The 17,097-nt window shown below is 36.7% G+C and overlaps 1 protein-coding gene across 2 annotated transcripts in view; it reads right to left on the bottom strand.

Moving 5' to 3' along the window:
* LOC126297739 (E3 ubiquitin-protein ligase HERC2) overlaps positions 1-17,097 on the bottom strand; it is a 752,343-nt gene that overhangs the window by 711,822 nt on the left and 23,424 nt on the right. For both annotated transcript variants that reach the window (XM_049988889.1, XM_049988890.1), the window contains 2 exons: positions 15,843-16,043; positions 1,157-1,370 (listed from right to left, as the gene is read on the bottom strand). In XM_049988889.1, the coding sequence (XP_049844846.1) occupies positions 1,157-1,370; positions 15,843-16,043 (415 nt within the window). The remainder of the gene's footprint in view (positions 1-1,156; positions 1,371-15,842; positions 16,044-17,097) is intronic.

The raw sequence follows: 17,097 nt of genomic DNA, 5'->3' as shown, positions 1-17,097 counted from the left end.
AGGTAGGTCCCCAAAGAGGAAACAATACTCTAAGTGTGTACAGACTTGGAAGAACGATATGGAAGGGAAGGTGACCCTTTTCTAAACAAGAGTTCAATTTGTTTGGTACATTCAAGGAGACACTAGGTGGAAAAAAGTTAAGAAACAACTAGGAGGTCAAAGAATTTTTGGGAAAATGGCTCAAAAAACAAGATTAAGACTTCTTTGTATCATGTACAAAAAATCTGGTTCATTTTCCTATTTCACACAACAGTTTTTGTTTAGTGCCACCAGCAAATTCTCCCACCCAATACTCAGCAAGCTGAGGGCCATTACTGTGCTACTGATCACTGGCTTTTTAGTGTGGTGTGTACAATTTACAACTATTAGGAAATGAATGATCATTTTACATCTGTAGTGGTAGGATAACTGTGGTCTAAGAACCCTGCCTCATCATGCCTGTCTCATTAGATACAAACAATAATGCTGCCAATCAAGAGAAATTTGATTTCTTAGCATGTCTGTTAACTTTATGTCTTTACATTCTCATGTTCTGCTGTCACGAACTACTAATACAGTATAAGGAAAAGACAGACTGCTACTCACCACACAGATGAAATGCTGAGTTGTAGATAGCCACAATGAGAAGACACTTACACATTAGCTTTCAGCCTAAGCTTTTGTCAGAAAAGGAAGCATACACACATTCATTCACACAAGCAGCCACAACTCATACACACATGATCACCTTCTCTGACAGCTTGTCTGAGCTGTTGGAGTTGGTGGCCATGTATGTACGAGGTGCACTTGCTTGTGTGACTGAATGTTTGTATGTTTCCTTTTCTGATGAAGGCTTAGGCAAAAAGCTAATGTGTAAGTGTCTTTTTGTTGTGCCTGTTCACAATTCAACATTTCATCTTCACGGTGACTAGCAATCTAGCTTTTTCTTACACTGCTGATTTCCCAACCTGGGTTTTCCATCATTTGTCTAATACAAAATACACATGTCAGCCTGAAGATAACTGCACAAAAAATTTACAAAAGAATTTTCATACTGAGCAACTACCAACATTTACAACAAGACTAACATATTTTCTAGAAACTAAATTTTATAACTACCCATTTATTTCAATTATATTGAGTATTAAAAAACAAATTCATGATGTGTTTTCATTACCGTACATCCTTTTTCAGTCCATGTGAAACTCCTTTGTGTACAGGTCTCATGTTTTCTGATGGACTATGTCTTGTGAGAGCTACAAAGTACCTCTTAGCCACCATTAGCCTTTGTCTTAATCTGACAGCGGAAAGGGTACTGCTGGCAGCCTCATGACAAAGCCTTTTCTGCTCAAATATTAAGGATTCTAAGCAGCTGTAGAGCTGTTCTGTCTCTAAATAAAAATGGTACAAGAAAGACAATTAAAATTTACTTATGATATTAATATGAAGTAAGTAACAAGGGCAAGTATGCCCTCTATTTAAAAAAAATCAAAGCCAATATATTAGTGGATTGGTGACTGATGCAATTACAACTACCAATGGCTTTACTTAACAAATATAGCTTAATATACAAAGTCATTCGCTGGCTTTTTGTCATCATTACTAGATAATGTATAACTCAACTGCAGATTTATTACTTGAGAAAGTCAACAGTAAAAAAATGCTGATTAATAATTTACGCACTGAGAGCACACCAATTTCAAAGTAAATTATGTAGAAAAATTTTGCCTTGTGTAGATTATGGATATAAAAAGATTGGGCAGATGGGTAATTCAATAACTCTGTAATGACATCTCTATTTAATGCAGTATTTTCTATTAACTAAGAAGACAGAACTATTTATTTCATTTTTATTCAGAAGTAATATATAAACTTCTATGAATTATAGTACAGCAATCCCTATATTTCAGAAGTCAATATACATTAGCTCCTGAAAACACATGACAACTCAGCAACAAAGAAGTCTTTAAATGATACCTCAATTTGCAATCAGAAGAATGGCAAATAAAATGTGGGCCTTCTTGATTCAGTTACCATCTGTTTATTACAGAAAAGCATTTAAGTTTCTCTAGATTTCAAAATTAAGCTCTTTATCCACACCACCACAGACACACAGTAATAACAGCAAAAAGCTTCCAATGTTAGATACTTTGGGTGATTTAGCTACAGATTGTTTAAAACAACTCTGTGATTTGCAACTGGCAGTAAAGTGGGAGTGTCTCGTGACACACAGCATGTCACACACTACTGTATTCAGAAGTAGACTACTAACCACAAACCAAAACAAAACAGTTTGTTAAAAATAATAATTTCAGCTTCACTGATGGTGACAGTAATAATGATTGTGATGCATACCTCAATATTAGGATTATATTTTTCAAACTTAACATCAAACAGAGATCACATGTGAAGCCAGAGGTAATAAATGTCATGAAGCAACTAAATTAATTTTATCAAATTCACATGGTACAATTTTATAAAATGCAAACAGACATTACATTGCCTAGTCAGCCAGTTACAGCACACCAAGTATGTCAATACATTAAGAGTTACTGGGGATTGCTTTATGTATAACACTTTCACATAACAAACTACAAAACAGAATGACAGTACACAAAAAAAGATGATGGGTCCACAGTACTCTATTTCTAATTAACTCCTAAACAAAATGAGAACTATTAATATCATGTAAACACTGACTGACAGACAAACCTCCGCTTTACAGAATCTAATTACTGCAGACTGGAGAGAGAGAGAGAGAAGGATCCCCTCCCAACTTAAGAAATAATTTTGATACATTTGTTACATTTTACAAGTAACAATGTATGTGTTAAAGTGCACCATTGTGAAACACCAAAAAACCACATTTTAGACTGCAAACATTTCAAATTACATGTAATGGATTACACAGTAAACATGATAAATAACATAAGTATAGCCTTTTCATCATCACATAGTAATGTGCGAAAAGATGTGAAAGAATCGAATTTATGTATTTGCTGATTGAACAGTATCTTTAAAGTTGCTTGTTAAAGACTGCGTAGTGCAGGCAATACCCGGATGCAAAATAGATTGTTATATTTTTTTACACAAAAAGTAGCACATTTATTATCCCCCAACTTTCACAAGGGAGTAAAAAAAATTCTGGTGGCCTGGAGAAACTGTAGCAACACTAGGACTACTGGGCTTACTCTATGCAGGGCCGGTAATGCACCCAAAGGACTTTTCAATCTATGGAAGATGTATGTAGAATGACTTCTGGTGCAAAATGCACACACACACACACACACACACACACTCTCTCTCTCTCTCTCTCTCTCTCTCTCTCTCTCTCTCTCTCTCTCTCTCTCTCTCTCTCTCTTCTGCTGAAAGCACAATGCTAAGACTGCCATTCTACAGGCTGACTGGGGAGAGGGCGTATGTTGGGACGGACGGGCAAGAAGAGAAAGGAAATGGGAAGTGGCAGGAAGGGTTGGAGAAGAGTTGCTGATGGCTCAGCAGAACGCAGCAGGTGTACGAGATAGGAATTCAGGAAGTGCATGGAGTAGAAATATGACACCAATGAGTTCTTGGAGAACACAAATTTGGAAAGGGCTACATGGTCAATGACCAGATTCTGACACAGGTTAAGCACTTCACATCTTACCATAAAACATATATGCAGAGACATCACACTATGCACTCGCACTGATCAAAATCAGTGATGAATAGATGACTCATACATTTAGAAAACTATGCAAAATATCAGTATGAAGCATGTGAAAATTGTGTTGGCAGACTTCGACAAGCTGGGGGCACGTATAAATCTATAGACCTAAAATAAAGAAGGAAAGTCTACACACTGAGACAAATAACAATGAACTGCAGTTATTAGTTTCACAGTAAGTCAGAATCTTTTAGTCAGATCAATGACTTTCCTGCACAAAGACATCCATAAAGATACCTGGAAATCCAAAGGCTTCCCAACTAACCATAAAGGTTAAATTATATTATTACACTGATAAACAAGAGGACCAACAAACAAAAACATTACCAATGTAAGATTGTTTGGAGAAACAGATGGTGACACAGATCATTTCATAAATATTGCCCAGTTGCATTTGGATATACACTACTGATGAATGAAAACCATCACAGCTGTATAATCAATGTAACAATCTAATACAGAAAAGCCGAGGGTTCCAGATGTGAAACCATAATTCAGTGTCTGTGATGGTTTGAACTACTTTAACAAGACAGAGGAAGGGGGGGGGGGGGGGGGGGGGGGAAGAGAACACAATAACGAATGGTAGTAGAGGCAGATATAATAGAGGTAGTGGTAGAAATATTAGAGGAAAAGTAAAGGCCAAAGCAGAAAGAGTTGAATGAGGCATGAGAGAAGGCTGCAAAAGCTAGATGGAAAGCAACTGAACTACAGATGCAAGACAATCAGTGTTTAAGTAAAAGGGAAGCATTCAAGAATCAAAAGCAGCTGAGAGCTTGGATTTTATACGCCGAGAAGAGGAAACCTGTGTTGGAAAGACCACAGAAAACAGAGAAAATGAGCAATGAGAAAGACAGCACACAAATTTTCTGTTTTCTCTCATGACACCTGACATATACTGGACAGAGGTCTTGGCAGTCAGAACCGGATGAGATAGTGTCCACAGGCTAAGTCTGTAAACATCCTATGGGATGTGTCTATAAAGTTAGTTTGCATGGTAATATTATGCATGACAGAGACAAGAGAAAAGGCACCACAGAAAGACATTCACAAGGAGATTGAAACCCACAGATTTAGGACATGGTGATGCTACTATAAAGATGGACGATGAGAAACTGTTAGTATCTGAATGAAAACGCTTCAGGAATGTCTTTGGCCCAGTGCAAGACGAGTGTAGCTGCAGAAGTTGGAAAAACCACACATTGTATGAACTGATGTGGTGGTGGTGGTCGTGGTGGTGGTGGTGATTTATTTATTTTTTATATTTTATTTACACATCAAGTTCCATAGGACCAAATTGAGGAGCAAATCGCCAAGGTCATGGAACATATCAGTACATGAAATTACAACATAAAAGTAATAACAGATAAAAGTAAATGTTTATGAACCCAAAAAAATCAGTCCATAAGTTTAAGTAAACTCTGTCAACAATAAAACAAGAATCAGCTTAATTTTTCAAGGAAATCCTCAACAGAATAGAAGGAGTGACCCATGAGGAAACTCTTCAGTTTCAATTTGAAAATGCGTGGATTACTGCAAGATTTTTGAATTCGAGTGGTAGCTTATTGAAAATGGATGCAGCGGGAGACTGCACACCTTTCTGCACAAGAGTCAAGGAAGTGCGATCCAAATGTAGATTGGACTTCTGCTGAGTATTAACTGAGTATACTAAGATAATATTGTTAATAAGAAATGACAGTAAGGAATATATTACCCAGACTCGTGAACAGGGGTTGACAAGAGGCTTGTGAACTTACACCACTTATTGCCTGAACTACCCATTACTGAGCCAAAAATATCTGTTTAGAATAGGAAGACTTACACCAAAATATAATTCCATACAACATAAGCGAATGAAAATAAGCAAAGTAGACTAATTTTTGTGTCGAACGATCACTTATTTCCGGTACTGTTCGAATAGTAAAAATGGCAGCATTAAGTCTTTGAACAAGATCCTGAACATGGGCTTTCCGTGACAGCCTACTATCTATCTGAACACCTAGAAATTTGAACTGTTCAATTTCACTAATCATATGCCCAGTCTGTGAAATTAAAACCGAGTCTCACTGTAATTTAGTGTTAGTTGTTTTCTACAAGCCATGAACTTAGGTCATGAACTGCACTATTTGAAACCGAGGCAATGTTGCACACAACATCCTTTACTACCAAGCTAGTCTCATCAGCAAACAGAAATATTTTAGAGTTACGCGTAATAGTAGAGGGCATATCATTTACATAAATAAGGAACAGGAGTGGCCCCAACACTGATACCTGTGGCACCCCCTATTCGACCGTACCCCACTCAGACCCCATATCACAGCCATTCTCCACATTGCGAATAATGACCTTTTGCTGTCTGTTGCTAAAGTAAGAGATGAACCAATTGTGAGCTATCCCTCGTATTCCGTAATGGTCCAACTTCTGGAGGAATATTTTGTGATCAACACAATCAAATGCCTTAGTTAAATAAAAAAATATGCCTAGTGTTCAAAACTTTTCATTTAACCCATCCAGTACCTCACAGAGAATACAGCATTTTCAGTTGCTAAACGGCTTCTAAAGCCGAACTGTATATTTGATAGCAGATCGTGTGATATAAATTGATCAATTACCCTTACATTACACAGCCTTCTCAATAACTTTAGCAATCACTAATAGCATAGAAATAGATCTAAAATTATCTACATTATCTCTATCTCCCTTTTTATAAAGCGGCTTTGCTACTGAGTATGTTAATCGTTCAGGAAACTGACCATTCCTAAAGGAAAAATTACAAATATGGCTAAATACAGGACTAACATGTGCAGCACAGTACTTTAATATTCTGCTAGGCACTCCATCATATGAATGAGTTCAGTCATTTAATTACTGACTCGATCTCCCTCTTGTCTGTATCACAGACGAGTATTTCAGACATCAATCTCAGAAAGGCTTTTGCCAAGAAAGTTATATGATTCCCTGTGGAAACTAAATTGTTATTTAATTCACCAGCAATGCTCAGAAAATGATTGTTAAATACTGTGCATATATCTGATTTATCAGTAAGAGAAATATTTTTACTGCAAACTGACTTTATGTTGTTGACCTTGTGTTACTGACCAGACATTTCCTTCACAACTGATCATATGGTTTTAATTTTATCCTGTATTAGCTGTTCTATTTGCATATCACATACTCTTTGCCTTGCTAATAAAATTTTAAGTCCTTACAATACTGTTTGTAATGGGCTACTGTAGCTTGATTGTGACTGCTTCTAACATTTTGATATAATTCCCACTTTGTTCTACATGATATCCTTATCCCACTAGTCAGCCATCTGGGCTGCCTATTACTGTTAGTACCCCATTTAGGACGTTCTAATGGAAAGCAACTCTCAAAGAGCATGACAAATGTGTTAAGGAAAACATTATATTTATCATCTATGTTAACGGCTATTGGCACTATAAACATTCTGCCACTCTTGTTCCTTGACAAGATTTAAAAACCTCTCTACTGCTGTTGGAAAAACTTTCCTACATAGTTTGTAATTACATGTGAGATTTGTTTGTGTACTACAGCCTTTTTGTGTTAAAATTTGTGCATCATGGTCTGGAAGGCTATTGACCTTTTTACTAACAGAATGCCCATCTAGTAATGAAGAATGAATAAAAATATTGTCTATGGCTGTGCTACTGTTCCCCTGCCCCCTTGTTGGAAAAAACACAGTCTGCACCAGATCATATGAATTTATGAGATCTACCGACATCCTTTTTTTTGCACCATCATATACAAAATTTATATTGAAGTCACCACATATAACTAATTTCTGGTACTTCCTACAAAGTGAATCACGACAGAGCCAGACCTGCTGCATCTCCACCAGTGAATTAACTTGCCGTAATTCTTTAGTGGTTTGTCATAATTCTTTATTGGTTCTCTTGACTTATGAATAAGGCTGTAGAATTAGTTTATTTATTCACACATATGTATTAGGAATAGCAAAGACTGCTACTCACAGTAAATATGACCAGCTGAGTTGCAGACAGGCACAACGAAAAGGCTGTTACAGATGTAGATATTGGCCAATGCCTTCCTCAGCAAAGTGAACATACACACATTCATATAGGCAAGCACTCATCATACACACTCAGCTGTGTCCACTGAAGATGCCAGTGGTGGCACCCAAGTGTGCATGGTGTGTGCTTGCCTATGAGAATGAGTGTATATTTTCTTTGTCAAGGAAAGCTTTGGCCAACAGCTACTTGTGTAACAGTCTTTTTGTTGTGCATGTTGGCGACTCAAGAGGTCATCTTTACTGTGAGTAGCAATTTATCTTATTCCTACTATTGTTGTTATTCCAACTTGGAGTTTCCATTGTTTCATTTCACAAGTCTACTACACAATGGAGGATATACCATATTTGTGCACCTTTGATACAGATGGCAGCATCATTTAATTTAGATTTTTATATTAGTATCCAGTTAATGTACCTGTACATGTTCATCCAATACTCTGCAAGGAAAACATGTATAGCAGTCCTGTCCTTCACAGGTGCACCCTGTGTAATGTATGTGAAGAAGTAGTGACATATTTTGGTAACTTCACCAACAATATGACTTGCAGAGCTTGTAATTTTTTTAAAAAAATTAGAAAACCTGCATTGTCACGTTACAGCAAGAAGAGTTACCAGCATGGGAAGTTACCTGTTAAACCAGTGTACAACACAGTGACTTTATTTGAGCATTCAACTACTACCATGGGAGATGAGCCACTGAAGATCTACTTAATAGTAGAGGCTGCAAATGGTCAAAAACAGCTGACAACCTGCTAGCTACAAATTGTGACTCGTCACATGATCCACTTGGCCTCAAGGTATCCGTTACGAACAACAACACAAACCTCCCAGCACAACATCACAGTCCCAGCATGTCAAAAAAAAAATTCAAACAACTGTCAACAGCATCAATATACTTGAAGAAATGCATCATACACACTGTGCTGCCTTACAATACATTTATTCACTACCAGTTTCGATTATGGACCATCTTCACAGTGCTTGCACAAGAACGGAAACAAAGTGAACACTGTGAATCTCAAAACTAATTACATGTTTATGAAAATTATTATTCAGTGAAAATTAAGTGTACTTAGAAAATATATCTATTGTGATCCTAGCTGTGGTTATGATCACAGATGTGTATGTACTTTATGATAGCTTTCAGATTTTCAAAATGATGCTGTTGGATAATATAATGTGTATTGGGTATATGCCTGGTTCAGATTACTGGTAAATTAGTTCAATAAAAATGTTTAGTGATCGATAGTAGGGTCACACATGTAATAATATGAATAATTACAGTTTCTGTACAGCATCATTAGAAGTGATTTTTAGCTTTGGTGTCTCAATTGGTTGCACTACATGTGTCCTTTAAGTTCTGATATGGACTTGACACTGGAATTCTTTTGGCTGTTGTTTAGTTTTTATGCTCTCTGTTTTAGTGGTATTACTTCTTACAATGTATCAAAAATATATGTGTCTGTATTTTTACAGTTCTGACCAAATGGTTGGTTTGTTGTAATTATGTGACATTGTAATATCACTTGATTTTTTATAGTATAACGTGATTATTATATTAGATATTACTATATGCAGTATGCAGTTACACTATTTGTATCCCCGAACCTCTCATATGGATTTGACATTCCAATTGTTTTGCTGCTATCAGTCTGAATGATTTGTGGTAACTGGATTGTCTCACATAATTTTTCAACATTACATATCTGTGTATATTTGGATATGTTGTAGTTCTCACCAAACAGTGGGTTTGTTTTTATCATGTGAAATTGTCGTATCATGTGACACTGCAATATCATCCTGTAACTGTTGTATTGTATAATATTGTGTGTGTGTGTGTGTGTGTGCATATTTTCATACATGGTGGTTTTCACCAAATGGTTGGTTTGTTTTTATCATTTGACATTGTATTGGTATCGTGTGACTATTATATTATATAATATTGTACTGAAAAAAATTGTACTTAGAAAAGAAAATATTCTTGTACAACTGTATTTTCTTTTATTGTAATTTGAGTGCATGTATATCTCTCTGTGACAGTACTACACTACACATACATTTTGTAGCTTTTTCTTTGACCTATGATCTTTTGACTTTGGCTTGTGGCTTCTTTCGTCCACTCTTGTGGATTAGCCTACTGGATTTTGTTGTGCCTCAGCAATGGTGCTGTGCACTTACTGCTCTTGCATTTTTTCTTGTTTCCAACATAGTTTTCTGCTTGGTTAAGCCTGTATTGTGGTGTTAAGTATGAATTTTCTTATGTTTTCAAGGCAGCAATGGCATATACTTTCCTCGTTAAATAGCATGTAAGTCTCATGAATTTGTCACAATAGATATTTTTCTGTAGCACACTTAATTCTTCTGATTAATAATTTTCTCATGAAAATATAATGTTTTGAGATTCACAGTTTCCACTCTGTTTCCATTTTTGTGCTAGCACTGTGAAGATGGTCCATGATCAAAACCAGTAGTGAATAATAACATGCACATTCACATATATGCAGGTGTTGCAAAAAGTATTGATGGCATACAAACACTTTCATACTAATCAAAACTATTCTCTTCCTTAATGTCTTTTTCCTGCCCTGTCAACTTTAGAAATGAAACCAATACTAGGACATGGCCAATCCAGTCTTTTACAGGCTACTTCTCTCAAAAGTAAGCTAAATCTCCCAAAAACAAACAGAGCCTTATCTTTTATCTCAGCTGAATTGTTTCTTGCTACTGCAGGACCAACTTAAGACAAGGTGTGGTGGCAATCTATATGTACAATACTCTTAGCTACATCTATGATTTGTGATCTAAGTACTGTATTGAACAACATTTAGAATGCTCTGCTGTCAAATTAGAACAGGAAAATCAGTTCCTCATAATAACTGCAGTTTACAGGAAACCTGTGCGAAACATTAAATAGTTCCTCTTGCAGCTGGAATTAGTTCTTACAAACCTCTATAGGAACAACAGTCAGATCATAGTATGTGGCGATCTTAACATTAATTTTCTTTCAAATAGTAACTGTCATAAACTACTAGAATCATTGTTCTCAACTTTCAACCTACTCCCAATGGTTTCATTCCCAAGAGTATTTGGGCACAGCAAGACCTTGGTTGATAATCTGCTCCTGGACTCCACAAATTACAATGATGTAAAAACATCAGCCACAATAAATGGTCTGTCTGATCACAATGGTCAAGTGACAACTTTAAAACTCGTCAGCAGAAAAACAGTAAATGATCAAACCCAGGTTAAACATGTTAGAATAATAAACAGGGAATCTACTAGCTGGTTTAGAACCAGTTTACACGATGAAAAATGGGAAAAAGTGTACTGGGCAGTTACAATGACAGAAATTCAATTCATTCCTGGACTTATTTCACAAACATTTTCAAGCCTGCTTCCCCCAAAAGATACATTAAAATGAAATCAGTCTTTCGTGGAAGGAAAGAGTGGATAATATCTGGCATCAAAATATCATGTGCTGAAAAGACGGACCTGTGAATAGAACAAAGGGCTTGTACAATCCAAGCAGTGAAACAACATTACAAAGTGTACTGTGAAATTTTAATGTGTGTAATAAGGAATTCCAAACTAATGCATTATGCAGAAAAAAAGCAGCAAGTCAAACAATAAAGTAAAAACCATATGGAACATCATAAAAAGTGAGACAAATATAAAGTCTGAACAAGTAGGAACTCCACAGTCCTCTAGTAGTGCTTCAGACAACAATAATCAAAAAGTTGCCACCTCTCATTTTAATAACTTTTCCCTCACTGTAGCTGAAAGAACAGAGAACGGTAATAAACAGTCTCCCACAGAAGCCACAGAGATACTAAAAAAACATGCAAATCACACCAAATACAGCACCTCATTTCAAGAACAGAACCCCTAAAGAAACTGAAAAAAAATCATAAAATTATTTAAAAGCTCTGGATATGATGGAATATCAAATTGGATTCTTAAATTGTGCGCAGACATAATCAGTCACATGTCATGGAATTTATGTAACCAGTCAATGAAAACTGGGACATTTCCAGACAGACTGAAACATGCAACAGTGATGCCCATAGTTTATGGTAGGGTTTACCGCCATATGACACAAAATGGCTTACTGACATCTACAGTTTGGCTTTCATAGGGAAATTGTCCACAGACAGAGCTATGCTTAACCTAACAGATGAAACTCTGGGTGAATTAAATCTCAGAAGGTATCCCATGGGGCTCTTTTGTGACCTTGCTAAAGCTTTCAACTGTGTAGATCATAACACATAGCTAAAAAAGCTTCCACACTATGGCATCAAAGAAAAAACCTTTAACATGGCTAGAATCTAATTTCCACAACAGGAAGCAAAGAGTTATCTTATTGAGGCAGGTGCAACAGTAAACTCAGACTGGAGAAATGTAAAATACAGAGTCCCCCCAGGGCTTGATACATGGGCCACTGATTTTCCTGAGTAACATTAATGGTCTACCCGTTACAATTAATCACAGAGCGAAAGTAGTCATGTTTTTCGATGATATGAGTATTCTAATCAATGCTGTAATGCAGGATACAGCCCTGACAGTCAATAACTAAGTACACGAACGGATCACAGCAAATAGCCTAACCTAAATTTTTCAAAAACTAACACTACACAGTTTCAGTCAGTAAATAAAAAACTCAAGTTCCTGAAATGGAGATCAAAAACCAAAAAATTTATGAAACAACATATACCAAATTCTTAGGCATCCAAGAAGACAGCCACCTAATATGGACAGAGCAAATTGATCAGATGGTCAAAAAACTTAGCACAGTGTGTTTTGTCCTGAGAGCTATTTCTCAACTTGTAAACAGAGAAATATTGCTTTTGTCATATTTTGTATATTTTCATTCTGTACTCCCCTGTGGTATTATCTTCTGGGGAAATTCTACATGAGTTGAAAGTGTCTTCAAACTATGAAAATGAACAGTGAGGTTAATATGTTGGGTCTCTAACAGAACACCCTGCAGAGGTCTCTTTAGAACTCTCAGGATATTTACTGTTACAAATGAATATATATACTCACTGCTGATGTTTCAGCCAGCAACAAGGAATTATTCCAGAAAATCTGTGACATTCACAAGCCTAACACAAGAGAGATGAAAAATCTTCACTAAGGCTCTGCAACCATCACAAAAGTCCATAGGGAAGTAACTGAGTCAGGAATAAAAGTATTCAACAAGCTTTCCATTAGTATGAAAAAAGGAAATTAATAACATGCAGAAATCCGAAATGAAACTAAAAACTATTATAGCAATAAAATGTAAATTTATTTATATCATATGTGAAAATTTGTATTATCATTTATTCTATACTAGCAATTATTCACTTGAAATTTTATGTGATGAAAATAAAAATTTTGTATTTTCATCTAACTCATAATGACAAAATGTAAATTTCATTATTTATTTCTGGCATTGGGATAAAAATGTGTGCTTCCATTCATTCTACTATTTTAGGCATTCACTTGAACTTATACCATTAATATGCAGATTGTAATATTGTTCGCAATCAATCATTCATAGAAAATAAGTATATTTGTATGATATATAAAATGCCCACATAATTTTTCATTATTTCACTTGACACACCCTATATTACTAGTACAATTTTTGTACAATGTGTAATCAACAGGACCAAATAAAAAAATCAAATCAAAGTGATGATCTGAATGTTCACATTGAGGTATGTATAAGGGGAAGGTTGACCACTGTATTCAAATTAACTGTGTGTACAGGACTATGTATTCTTCAAAGCAAAACAATTCAAATTAGATTTTACTTTGTTTAGAGTTATAGTTAATTTAGTTCCCACAAGTGAAAAGCAAATATACAAAACACCCAGAATGAAATACTTAAACATAGGATTTATAGAATAGGGTAAAAGAAATAAATGATTAATATTTAACAAATCCTATTACATAGACATAAATAGCACCACTGCCATGCTGAGTGACAATATATAGAATTTTTAGAAGATTTCTGTTTCAACGTGTCCAACAGTTATGGCAACACACCTCAGACAGTGCTGGTGATCACAATTCGGTAGCCTGTATTGCCGTGTGGCATAGTGAAAAAAGTACTAAATTGATGGTTTGGGTTGGCATTGCATATAATATGTAATATTCACTCCAATGTATTGGGATAGCCTTAACTGCAGCCACTACACCAGAGATTTTAGGGCTTCTCCTTTAGTATGATAATGTCCATCCACACGTGGCAAGAAAAGTGCAAGTCTTCTTCAAAGAATGACTACTGATTCCCCATCTGCCATGTTCACCTGACATATCACTACAGAGCATATTTGGGATGTGGTTGGTTAGTAATTTATCATGGCTCTCCATCTACTGCTGTTTGTAATTTTCAGTCTTGCATACAAATCAAATGGTGAGAGACTGCCCAGAAAAATATCTATGCTCTCTGATACCACACCACAATGTTTGCAGCATCTAGGGGCTTCACATCATAATGAATACTCAAAGTCAGAGATCATGAACAGTTAGTTATACATGCCTCATCATACGTGTATTGTCATGTATGTAATTTATGGTATGAAATTAATTTCAGTGTTGTGTATTCTCTTCACATTTGCGATTCCCAGAAACATTAATTAAAATATGCCAGACATCAATAAGAAGTAGGGGAAAAATCATGTGAGATGACACTTATAAGTGATGGCTTTGTGCAGTAGTTTACTTTAGCAATCTTATATATACTTCCTCCCTGCAATCACAATCAAAGCATGACAAAGGGATACTACATTTTCAAAACCACACTACAGTGGAACAGTAAGTACCACATACTACGTCTATAATATTAGTATGGGATGACATATTTATGTATAGGGGGTAGACAAAAATTCGGAAACACCAAAAACACATTACCACGCCTAATTCGGTGTAGAAAAACAGTTGTCATTCAAAACAGCTTCCCATTGTCTTGGAATGGATAAATACAGGTCCTGTATGGTTTTCAAGGGAATCTTATGCCATTCTTCCTGTACAATAGTGGCAAGTTCATGAAACAATGACGGTGCTGGATACCAATCACAAACACTTCTCTCTAAAGTAGACCACAAACGCTCAATAATATAATGATGTTGAGGCCTGGTGAGTGTGGTGGCCAGAGAAGATGCAACAATTCATCCTCGTGCTCACAAAACCAGTCCTAGATTATACAGCTTGTGTGAACAAGGGACCTGTTGTCTTGGAACACAGCATCACCATAGGGGAACAAAAACAGTGCCATGGGATGGACATGATCATCTGAAACGCTCACATAAGCCTTGGCAGTAATGTGACCTTACAGAGCAAGTATGGGGCCCATGGAATACCAAAATACAGCTGCCCAACTCATCACTGACCCCCACCATGTTTCACTCTTGGGATGTAAACTCAGCCAGAAATTGCAAACAGCAACAAACACAAGACTCATCCAACCAAATGACTTTCTACCATTGCTCCACAGTCCAGGTTTTAGGGCTTTGGTACCACATTTTCCTATTATGGGCATTTGCATCACTGATGAGTGATTATGGAATTCCAGTTCATCATGCAATTCCCTGCTTATGGGGCTCCCTTCACATTGTATGTTGCCAACGGGATTGGCAAGTGTGACATTTTGTTGTGAAGCAACTTTTGCAGCCGTTGTTCTCTCAATTTTCATCACAGTCTTCAATGACTGGTTGTGATAATCACTAAACACACACTTTCATCAGCGTTGTGGCTTTGTGGATGATGTTACTCTACTTTCCCTGTATGTGGTATAAATTTTTGATACGGTGCCTCCTGCAACACCAAACACTTCAGCTACCTAGGTTACCAACAATTTGTTCACATTTGAATGCACTGAGCTCTGACATAAAGCTCACAACTACAAAGAACACTGCTCTGACCACAACTGACACTTGCAATTTATCAAGGGCATTGCACAGGTAACAACAGTGCAATCTGTGGGCTTGGCTAGCACCTACATTTATTTTCAAGCATGCATTTCTGTGGTGTTTCCATATTTTTGTCCCCCCACTCCAATAGATACACAACTATCCAACTGAAATGGATGGCAGGAGTAAAATTTGGCAAATATCTTACTTGGCTGAGGACCCCACACCCATCTGTCAAGCTGTGGCTGGGATGGAGGTGGTTCTGAAAGCTTGTTTTCTTCAAGAGATGCCATTTCTTGATCAAGTTGTTGGCAAGCTCCACAGTTACATCCACTTTGAGGTCCACAAACACCATCACAACAAGCACAAGTAAGCACTCGCAAACCACAATAATAATGACCACTCTCACCTGGAATATTAAACAAAAAATGTTTAAAAAAGTACTCAGATTCAAAAATAATTTTTTTCTTAGTTTTTTCTCAGATCTAGGTGTCATATGCCATGGAACTGTGCAGTTTTCTAAGTCAGTTAGATAAGCACAAATTTTTCCTTCATAAAGAACGTACACAAATAATTTATACCAATAGCACAAAAGATCATGTTGCATACTACACTACAACATAACAGCTGCAGACTACGTGCCTATCTCACTACATGTTTCTTCATTCCAGCACTGGTACCTCACAACTCTGAGTGTTGGAGTCTGCTATATAGTGGAAGCTTGGTTTCTGATAACCACTTGGCTTCAACTAACTACTTTTGTTGTTCAGCTTACCTTTACTCCTTCCACCCTCCCACAATCAGTTATATGAAAACAATGGCAGATTTAGGTATTTCATTTCTATCTCTCTCTTTTACATTTCATTTGAAACCTCAAGACAGACAGACTGTGATTTAATCATCCTCAGTGCAAACAAAAGCTCCACCACTATTGTGATGAACTGCAGTGACTATCTCACAAAATGTTTCAACTGTCGGAGTCCTTCACCTAAAAGCTATGCCATAATCATTCCATTTCAGAAGTCCCACATAATCTCCTATTTCTACTCAAATTCTCTCATCCCACAATCTCTGCCCTGGCTCCTCCCTCAACACCGCAATGCCCCCACTCCACACCCATCTTCTACATGCTTCCCAAAATCTATAAACCCAAAAGTTTCGGAAACTCCATTGTAGCTGGCTACTATGCTCCCACAGAAAGAATCTTGCCCGTAGTCTAGCCTATCACATCATAGATACACTCTTGAACGTACCAACCCAATTACCACGTGGATCCTTACTCACGATGCCTCCTCCCTATACACCAACATCTGACATACTCGAGGCCTGACTGCTAACGTACATTATGCCTTCCCACATCCTTATTACTCCAAATACACACCCTCATTCTTTATACTCATTACCAGTTATATTCTCACACACAACTGCTTCTCCTTTGAGGGGAAGATATACCATATAAACAA

This window comes from Schistocerca gregaria, chromosome X (genome assembly GCF_023897955.1).
Source record: "Schistocerca gregaria isolate iqSchGreg1 chromosome X, iqSchGreg1.2, whole genome shotgun sequence".
Classification (NCBI taxonomy): Eukaryota; Metazoa; Arthropoda; class Insecta; order Orthoptera; family Acrididae; genus Schistocerca; species Schistocerca gregaria.
The sequence above is the reverse complement of the archived record's forward strand: the minus strand, read 5'-3'. Positions and strand labels throughout refer to the sequence as shown.